Genomic DNA, 10,987 nt, shown 5'->3' on the forward strand with positions numbered 1-10,987 from the left:
TTATGGCTTCAGGTAGGTTTAATGATAAATCTTTAGATTTAACGAAAGGTTTAATAGTAAAACGGAAAAATTTCCAATAGATTTTCTGACTTGCCTTTTGAACGTATTGTCGCAAAGTTTTTGGTATTTGGGCCAATATAATTTGTTCCCGTTATTTAAAAAATCTTTTTAAATAACGGGAACAAACAACAAATTTAAATGTAGAATGAAAGATTTCATTATTACCAAGGGCCGAAAGTTCCTGAAAACTTCTATGTTTATTTTAGTAAGCTTGAAAACGGAGAGAAAATTAAGTGTGATTTTTCATTTCAAACATCTTATTCAAAAGAAACTTTTTGTTTATTCTAAGGGACTTTTGGCCCTCGGTAATAATGTAATCCTTCATTCTGCGTTTAAATTTTTCAAAAATATTTATTAGTTTTCTCAGGATTCGAAAAAAATTAATGCATTTAAAAAGCATTGGCCCGAAATTTTGCGCCTACACTCTTAATAGCTAGTCGTTCTGTTGAACGTCGTCGTTCCAATCAAACGACTATTTTTCAACTAGTGAACTGGTGCTACTAGCGGCGGGATGGTCAGGAAACAAATTACCATGTCGTTGAACTTTTTAATTGCAGAAAAATTCGACAAAATAACTAGTCGTGTGATTGAATTGCGTTACTCAATCAAAGATGTTTAATCGAACGCCTAATTTAACCATCTGGCCGCGACATATACATGCTTTAATTGTACAGCGATCAAAAATAATTATAAGGAAAATCGGAGGATTAGGTTAACACCTTTTTTACAGATTTTAAATGATAAATACATTTTTTTTAAATGATTAACCTTGATCGAAATTTGAACAATCCTGCTCAGTTTATAAACCGAGTATGTTTCTTGTAATGTTCATAAACAAATATTTTTTCTAGGCTATCAAGGATACAGCGGAAAAGTACGGTCTTGGATTGGACCTTCGATCGGCTGCCTACATCAACTCAGTGCAAAAAATCTTCCTCACCCTCAACGACGCTGGTTTCGCTTATTAAACAATTTTAACCAAACTTAACCAATCATTTTTTACATTCCGACAAATGTAACATTCCATTACGAATCATTCTTCATTCTAAGTATTAACCCATTCCAGAAACAATGTTTTTTATGATTCACAATTTTAATTTTATAGTTTTGTGTTTTTATTGTACTGTTCATAATATCAGAATGGATTTTATAAAATGTATAGGTAGATAGAAGTTTAGATTTCTTATATCAATGACACTTTCAAGCAAAAAATAGTTACAATTTTATGACATGATCAATAAATCAAGAGAAATTTGAAAAATATTTTGTTGTAGTTGATTAGTATTAGATTGACTCGAAATTAGAGTGTGCTGAGTATTTTGTAACAAAAATTTTAACGTAGTGTTGAATATCCTTGTAGTATTAAAATCTCAAGAGGCTGTTCAATCAAAAGTCTTCAGAAACTAAGTAACTCAAACCTGTAGTTCAAAGTTGTAGTATTCCTTAAACAATTTCAATTTCTAAAGTTGATCTTGGAGGTCTCTGTAAGTGCCAGATTAGTGGAACTACAATCATATAGAGAAAACTGATGAAGAGTTCATATTACATAAAAGAATAATTTAGAAAGTCTCCTAGCGAATAGTATATAGGAAGAAAATATTCACATATTTTTTACTGTATACTGCTTACCTTTTGTAAAGGTTCACGTTGTCTCACCTTTATTTAATGTAATTAATTAAATATAAAGACCATTTTTTGAGACGAGTACTCCAACTGAGAACCAAAACGAGCAATTCGAATATTATAACACCTTTAGGTCCTTATATTGATAAAAAAATTGCTGAAATAGCTGGACAATCGTAAAAGTATAATAACTACACGCTGTATAGTTTATTATTCATTATGGATATTGTATATATTAAGCAATTTAAACCGTAATACTCGATTACATCCACGTCTGTATATAATTTATTCTTTAAAAGATCTAATTATAAGAAATCCAATATCTTACTACCTTTTTATCCCGCTAAACTAGACCTATTGTTCCCTATTATTGACACAATAAAATGTAGCAATAATATCCATTATCAATTACTTTAATTTATGCATTTAGATGTTTGTAAAACAATTATTGTTATTACTAGATTATTTTATCTTTCCAGCATTAAATGCTGGATCATTTAGCGGACATACCATATCAGTAATTAATACTTAATTTAAATTAATTAGTAATTCAGTATAAAGATTGTTTCAACAATATGTGTTTTCTTTAATCATTCCTTCCTTAATAAATTAAATGCTTAGGATGTAGACTTGGTGTAAAACCTCATGAACATTGAAACTGCGCATGCCCGAATAAAATAAATCTTAAAACATTGACTATTTTAATTTCATACTAACTGGCGCGACAGGGTCGGATCTGCACGTAGTGTACATAAAGTACAGCTCACATGATATGCAAAATTTTACGTTTGAATTCTGCATTAGATGATATTTTCATTTATAGGTCGTTGTCGTCGTCGTCGCCATTAGACAGTTCTGTTTCAAACTCGCTATTCAAACGTTGGGTTTTGTGCAAATCCGTCAACATTTTTGGAACCCAACGTGAACACAATTTCCGGTAATTCAAGTTCTCGGTAACAATGCGATACAAAACACTACGAGAATACTGAGGAAAGCAGTCAGGCAATGATGAAATTGTAAAGCGTCTGTTTTCTCTCATCTTTTCGTCCACTTTCTGCACCAAATTTTCATTAACGACCGAAGGACGCCCACTCCGTTCTTCATCATGTACATTTGTGCGGCCATCTTTAAATGCTCTCACCCATTTCCTTACCATTCCATCACTCATAATGTTTTGTCCGTAAACTTCAACGATCTCACGATGAATATCGATCGGTTTTACGCCTTTAGCACTAAGAAATCGTATAACAGCCCGTACTTCACAATCAGCGCGACTCACGATTGTTGGAGGCATCTTAAACACTGGAGTAAACAAGTATACAATGAAGAATCAAACTGTAATGGCGTCAGTGCGTAGACAAGAGATGTATGTAACCAGCGCTCATGCGCGGAACGCCGACCGTAGCGCTGCGGCGGCGGAATCGCAAAACGGTACTTACTTATAAAACATGCCTCGTACATTCTTCTTCGTTGTTCTCCTTTGCCACAGCTATTTGATTAGAATAGACGGACAGCGTTAATGATCCTGATATCATCCATATCTAAATTTTTCTTTTTCAGTAATTTGAGAAGGCAATTATCTCATCTTTGATCTTATCGAAGGCTTTCTTGTAATCCAAAAACACACGTACATTGGCTGAATAATATACATTTGCACACAAGTATATTTACGGCGAACGGGGTTTCCCTCTTTTTAAGTTGGTTGTGTATTCTCCGGTGTGTAATTTTTAAAAATCACTTCAGTACTTCAGTAATCTTGGCATTATTTTGCTTTGGTTTCTTTGACAGTGTTATGAACGAATAATAAAAAAAAGGCGGAACTAAACAAGGTAATTCTATGAAACCCTGAACAATAAACGAAAAGAATTTAAATCAAAGCTTAAAATATGTAACATCAAGAACGGCCATATATTCAACCAAAAGTAAGAAGAACTAAGTATAATAATTATTCAATTTAAATAACTGCTCTCCACCGAAGTGGAAGACCCAAATTCACTAACTCAATCACCAATTGAAAGAAGAAACAATTTCAATAAAGAAAGTATGGAATGCATTAAAGCACCGGAAAACTAGCATCTTGAGGAAGCTATAGCATATTCACAGAACATTTTAAATGTGGAGGTGGTAGTCTCACTGACAAATTTACCAAACAATCAGTCTTGGAATGATGAACAGATTCCGGGGACCACACGCGTACTATAAGGAGCAAATATGCTCGAGGAAGATCACCAGTGGGACAACCTTGTTGAAAGACAAAATGTTCCGTTGATGAGAACTGTGTCCCATAATCGGTAAAAGAGATTCTGCTATATTCAGATATTTGTCCGTATTTACAATCCCACTGATAAAATACAACTTTCCGACACCTTTAGACGACATGCAGCCCCAGATTATGACGACGCAAGAAATTTTACTTTTCTCTTAAGACAGTCGGAATGAAAAGCTTCATTTTTCCTTCTAAAAACGCGATTCATATTGTCTTAAACACGCACTTCAAATCTGGACTCATCACTCCATTCTCTTGCATCCCATCGTGGATGTATCCAAGATTTATGCTTTTTTGACCATTTTAACCCATTTTTCTTTTGTTTTAATGTTAAAAGTGTCTTTTCCTTAGTCTGAAACTAAATGAAATTTTTCAAACACAATTCGTACGATTTTTTCAACTATAACTTGCTTTGTAACTACCAAATCCTAATTTGTGGGCCTCTTGGTAACATGTTGATCTAGAAACGTGTTATCCACCAACGGCACTCCACAAAATACTTATTTTTAGATAAGTTGCACTGCGATTTTTCACCTTAATGCGTTTTAATGCCCTTCGATCTGCTTCAGGTAATTTACTTTTTCCTAAATTTCTAGGTATTGTGAACTCAAATTTGTAGATTATGAGGATCTACACTATGAAATATCAAAGAAAGAAACAAATAAAACGTTAGATGTGCAATAGATCTAGCACGATTACATGAGAATAACCCTCCCAGACACATTTTTATTTCACAGCACAATGGTAGTAGCCGTAGCCGATGGTGAAACTTAGATGGATGTATGGTTTAGAGATGAGAATGCTAGGAAAATTTGTACGCTTGTCAACGTATAGGTCCGAATGACATAAGAGATTTAGGAAAGTCAACAACAACAGATTAAAGTCGTAGCACCAGTGATCATGACGATACAAGACACATAAGATGAATTATGTTGAAATAAATTCTATTGCTGGGAAGTCTGACTTTATGACAGCCAAAATAATTTGGAAATGTCAATCTATGCTATTTGGTATGCAGACTCATTTTCTGTCAGTCATATAGAGAACAAAAAGTGTAAATATGGCATAAAGTATGCTATGTAGGCTTACAACTTTAACTGAAGTCACTGAAAGAGAAATGCCACTTGCGTTGAGAGAAACGAAGCGAGCTAAAACTCTATGCGTGGATGGAATTATCATAGAAATGATTTACGAAGCACGTGGGATAAAGCAATAATAATAATGTTATATCAAAAAGACTGTGCCAGAAATTTTTGTGGATGCAATATGCCAAGACTTTGAAACTTAATAAATAGGACACACTAGCCCGAACGACACAAAATTTCAGGTCTTTATTACAACCGTAACCCTTAACGGTCGACGACAAATTTCGTACGTGGGTAGCAGTTTTTCCAGGTCTGTACTTCTCCAAGCGAGAAATTATAACTTAAGCATGGTACCTACCTGAAGCAATAGCGGCGTTCGCTTTGTTAATAAACTCAGAGGAATTGAGTGGCTTATTTCGCGCATTAATACATATTTGAAATCACATTCATTATCATGTTTAAGGCACATACAGCATTATTGGCTATTTCAAATGTTGGTCGATCTTTTCCAATAAATAAATAAATAAATCTGCTACAAAAATATCTTAGTGTGCTAAAATTTCAAATGAAGTTGCTGGTGTGAGCACATAGGTATTCATGAATGTTAGGGAAAAGGGTCTACAATCCGTGTTAAGTTGTTGTAGATATTTAGTAAGACAAAGATTGGGCGACCGGTTTCGCTATTTACAAGGTATACAGCATCATCAGGCCTTCAAAGAACTATAGTCAGAAATAGATTGTATATGTAACCCGATATATATACAACAAGCAATCCTTTAAAGAGGTACTACGAATATATATATTAGTTAATAGTCAGTTATATAAAAGGTGGTCAGCAATATAAAACATCAATTAACATAACATAAGTGGTATAAAAGTCTAAAAGTAGTATAAAATTGATACAAAAGTAGTTAGCTATATAACGTGAAGTGTGTTTCAAAAGAACCAATTTTAGTCTGCTGTTAACCGGTGTATAAGTTACATAGATATTTTGTATGTAATACGAAAAAAATACAAAAAATATAATGATACTTACATATCAGTACAAGGAATTTAAGTATCATTATATATTTCATAAAGTGGACTCACAAGATTTTTATAGCAGGACCTACTCAAATTAGAATGTTTTTCGATGATTAGTTATAGGGATATACGTTTACCATAATACATAAAGCAAAGATTCTAAATTCTTAAATAGGTTTTGTTTCACTGCAAAAAAACACATAGAGTCTGAAAACGTTAGATCCATAATTCATTTATTGCGAGCGTTTTTTTTAAATTTTTATATCGTTATCTTTATTCTAACAAGTAATTATTTTTGCAGGCTATGCTTAAAACCGCCAGTCAGTACAACCTTGGTCTCGATTTAAGAAGCGCAGCCTACATCAACTCCGTTCAGAAGATTTTCCAAACTTACTCACAGGCTGGTCTTACTTTCTAAACACTTTTTACCTGAGGGTGAAATATAAAATACTAACTATCAAACGTTACCTTATGTTGTTATACTAACTATGCTGTTTAAAATTTTAAAATTATAATAGTAAAATGATAATCATTCGATATCCGGAATCCGGATAATTTTTTCGCTAGACATTTTAGGTATACAAATTTTATAATCATTCATAACCAACTTTAATGAATGATGTTATACTCAGACTTTATTAGTGCCACTATTAATATCTTACACATTTTATAATATTCAATTTCATTATACAACGATACAACCATGTAATTATAAGAATGTATTTACAATCATACAATGTACATGTTACTTTAAAATAAATTTAAAACACTTGGACACCGTTTTATTATTTCAAAAACCAAGAATTTCGATTTAGTAACATCTGGTTACAAGTAAGTCGATGAAGAAGCATGATGTTGTAACGAAATATTTTGCCTACCATAGGGTAAGATTTTGGGGGTAGAAGATTAGGGAATAGAAACTATGGGGGTGGAGATAGGGTAAGCAAAATAAACGCTACTTGTGCGAACGGCACTCAGGGTTTGTTAGGAGAGCTGGGGTCGTGGATAAGTAAATGACAAAGGGGTCGGATTTGGACCAACTATAGAAATATGAAAGAAAAGGTCATGAATCTCTTGGGAAAAATAAAACAACAAGAAACAGGAAACACCTCTAGTAATTTATAAAGAGCGCCACTTCAAGGTGCCTAATTATAACCATTACAACAGCTAGTTGTAACTAGGGAAATCATTATCAGAAATGCAAAAAGATATCTTTTTCAAATAAAACTCAAAAAAGGGTTAGTTAAAAAAAATAAACAAATGTTAAGAAACAAAATTTAACATTTATTTTTGTGTCATCACAAACAGTTACAAAATAGACAATATAAAAACACTATATTAATAGTCACAATTAAAAAAAAAAACAGAAAAAACTTACATGTGTCATCTGTTTACAAACTCCAGGAGTTGGAGATACGACATAAACTTGCAAATGTTACCGCACAGAGATTAACCTTTTTTTTAAACAAACAAAACAAATAAATATCGAAAATAATAAAGCTAGCTGTCATATATTAACATTAAATTTAAAAAAACTGAAAACAAATAAAATAACAGCTAAAGTCAAACCATAAAATTTACTACTTTATTAGAAATCCTTTTGTTATGAAAGCAAATTATTATTATTAAAAAAAATGTCTTTCTTTACTTTAAAATTTGATCAAAAAGTTACCTTAATTCACCAAATCACACTTAGAATGTTCTGGAACCATAACTGCAACTAACTGGGGGTAGACATGGGCCTCACTCTCTGTGCAACGAACACACAAACAAATCCATCTGCATACTGCCAAAAAGCCTTGGATGACAACCAGGGAGAAACAAAACGAGGATGGAAACGACAATTCTTCCAATCCTCACTCAAAACATTAACTGAACCATTAACTGCTACAGAACTATTTTTCACTGCTACATATTTCCATAAAAAGGGGGCAAAAACAGAAAACCACAAATTCGACGGATAAATTTGGACATGACGCTGGAGATCACCGCTCTTTACCGCGGCTCCAACGAAAGTGACGAAATTATCTTAAAAAATTGATCGCATAAGTTGGAATAAACAAAGCACTTTGGGTTTAAGACACATAAACAAGACACAACGGAAATTAAGACGTAAATTCTTAATTTGAAAACGCAATATCGGGCGGTTTGAACAAAGAAATATCGAAGAATTTGCGCCTGTGACATAAACAAACAATAAAATGATTTATTATCGACTGAGGCAACGTAAAAAGAACGAAAGATTATTTGGGTTTTAAATTGAAAGATACGAACTAAGAAACATGAAAAAATTCTTCGTTATTATAATGCATACATAAGGGGATTTCAATTTAACACATATACGAGGGGATTTCAATAAATTTACAAATGCTACAATGTTAGAAAACTGAAAGATCCCAATGTTCGACTGAAGGTGAGTGAAAACCTCAACACAAAGGTGCTAAAATGCAGAAATGCAGGAACTATAAAGGAAAGTCTGACCATCATACAAGAAACAGTAAGAGAAATAAAAGAACAACACCTGAAGAAAGATACAGAGAAACGGAAATCGTTGAAATCGGTGAATGACCGATGCAATACTTGAACTTATGGATCAAAGAAAAAGATTAGAGAAGCCAGAGAGAAACACAAAACAGAATAATATTAAGAAATAGAGTAGTATCAGAGTCGATATGATAACTTCAATGTCCATTGAAAGGTGAAGGAAATAGCTGGAAAGTTCCGAAAAGGCAACAGCGGAAAAATAACAGATGATGAAGACAATCTTGCCATAACCAAAGAAGACAAAAAAAAGTATGAGAAGAATACTCAGAGAAACTTTTCCATGACCTTAGAACAATACAAGAGCCCACCATTGATGAAAATTCAGGTCCCGAAATCCTACTAGAACAAATAACGGCAGCCGTCAGAAAAATAAAGGATGGAAAGGCAACGGGACTTGATGAAATTCCTGCAGAACTGCTGAAGCTATTAGATGCAGAACAAATAAAAATAATAATTGAAATATTTAATGAAATATACAAGCAGGAAAAATACCAGTAGAGTGGCTCAAATCGGAGTTCGTACTATTGCTCAAAAAACCAGGAGCAAAAGTTTGTGAAGACTATAGGACCGTAAGCCTAATGAGCCATCTGCTGAAGCCGTTTTTAAAAATCATCCACAAAAGATTTTACCGGAAATGCGAGGAATAAATTGCACCCAATCAATTTGGATTTGGGAACGCCGTTGGTATGAGGGAAGCTTTATTTAGCGTGCAGGTAGTGTTTCAGAAAATGTTTTTGCATGCCTGATTGACTACAAGAAGGCTTTTGATAGAGTCAGGCATGAACAAATGATGGAAGCGCTGAAGAGGACAGGGATTGACGGAAGAGACCTAAAAATAATAGCTAACCTGTATTGGAATCAATCAGCTGTGCTCCGAATAGATGGAGAATACACAGATCAGGTCAAAATCTTAAGGGGAGTGAGACAGGAGTGTATAATTTCACCACTGATTCAATCTGTACTCGGAGCACATTTTTAAAGAGGCTCGAAAAGATATTGATGAAGGCATCTCAACCTGCGATGATACCAGATGATACAATAATGTTTTCCAATACCATAGAAGGGCTGCAAAAATGAACAAAATAACGGAAACAAGTAGAACATATGGACTGGATATAAACACCAGCATGACCAAGCTAGTGATAATCAGCAAGGATAACATAACTGGAGCAAATATGTATGTGAACCAAATGAGAATTGGACGTGTCTCACAATACAACTACTTGTGAACTATAATCAATGGGTCGTGGGACAATACCCAAGAGATTAAATGTCGTATTGGAAAGGCAAAAAGTGCATTCTTGACTATGATCTCTGTGTTCAAGAGTTATGACCTCACCCTAGAAATAAAAATAAGGCTCCTTAAATGTTACGTATACTCAGTGCTTCTGTACAGAGTAGAAACGTGGACATTGAAGGCAAAAATTCTATCTAAACTTCAGGCTTTTGAGGTATGGTTATACAGAATGATCCTGAAGATACCATGGACAGACGAAGTCACCAATGATGATCTACTACGGAGGATGAATACAATCGCGGATTTGGTTAACATTGTGAAGGGCTGTAAGCTGTAGTACTTGGGACATATAATGAGAAATCAAGGAGGCAGATACGAGCTAGGTACTCCAAAGCATTTTGCAAGGTAAAATTAAAGGAAAAAGGGCCCCAGGACGAAGAAGAATATTCTGGATTGCTAACCTGAGAGCATGGTATAGAAAGACCTCAACACAGCTATTCCATATAGCAACCAACAAAGTCGTGATAGCCAGAATGATCGCCAACGTTCGAAATGGACAGGCACTCTAAGAATAAGAACATCTGAAAAATATATGATCATATAAAAAAGTAGGTAAGAAAAAAGTAAAGAAAAAGGGAAAACTATATAAAGAGTGGCAAGAAAATAGGTGGGGCACAGATCTTCAAAACTATAATGTAGCCAAAAAGGAAGCAAAAGGAGCGTATACAAATCTATACGATCAAACCTGTTTCTAGGAAGGATAATGTAAATAGGAAGAGCCAAACATAACCAATAAAGCAAAAGATTTTAATCTTCTTCTGGTGTCATACGCTTAGGCGCGAGTCGGCGTCTATGCTGGTTGGATTATGCCTAAGGATCATTCTTCTGCTCTTCTTATTCTTGTATTGATATCAGGTATGTCGCACCAGTTTCTTATGTCTCTGAACCACGAGAGAAGTTTGCATCCTTGTCATCTGCAACCCTCAATTTCTCCCATTAAAATAGTTTTTTAACTCCGCCATTGCTGGTCCCACGCCCGGATAAGAAAGGAGGAGAGTGAATGGTCAGCCTATGGGTCTTGGTGACAGTATCTAAACCAAGTGGATACTGTCATTAAATGTCAAGAAATGCTCAAATCTACACTTGTAG

General features: G+C 34.1%; 1 protein-coding gene across 2 annotated transcripts in view; it reads left to right on the top strand.

Annotated features, from left to right (window-relative positions):
- The window catches only part of Gdh (glutamate dehydrogenase, mitochondrial), a 77,143-nt gene extending 70,311 nt beyond the window's left edge, over nt 1-6,832 (top strand). Inside the window, exon 8 of one of the 2 annotated variants that reach the window (XM_072539699.1) lies at nt 6,359-6,832. In XM_072539699.1, coding sequence (XP_072395800.1) covers nt 6,359-6,475 — 117 coding nt within the window. In that variant the 3' untranslated portion in view covers nt 6,476-6,832. Of the gene's footprint in view, nt 1-911; nt 2,258-6,358 lie in introns of those variants that run through there. The other variant, XM_072539701.1, reaches the window with a different exon arrangement.
- Nucleotides 6,833-10,987: the final 4,155 nt, after the last annotated feature.

This window comes from Diabrotica undecimpunctata, chromosome 8 (assembly GCF_040954645.1).
Source record: "Diabrotica undecimpunctata isolate CICGRU chromosome 8, icDiaUnde3, whole genome shotgun sequence".
In the NCBI taxonomy this organism is placed as follows: domain Eukaryota; kingdom Metazoa; phylum Arthropoda; class Insecta; order Coleoptera; family Chrysomelidae; genus Diabrotica; species Diabrotica undecimpunctata.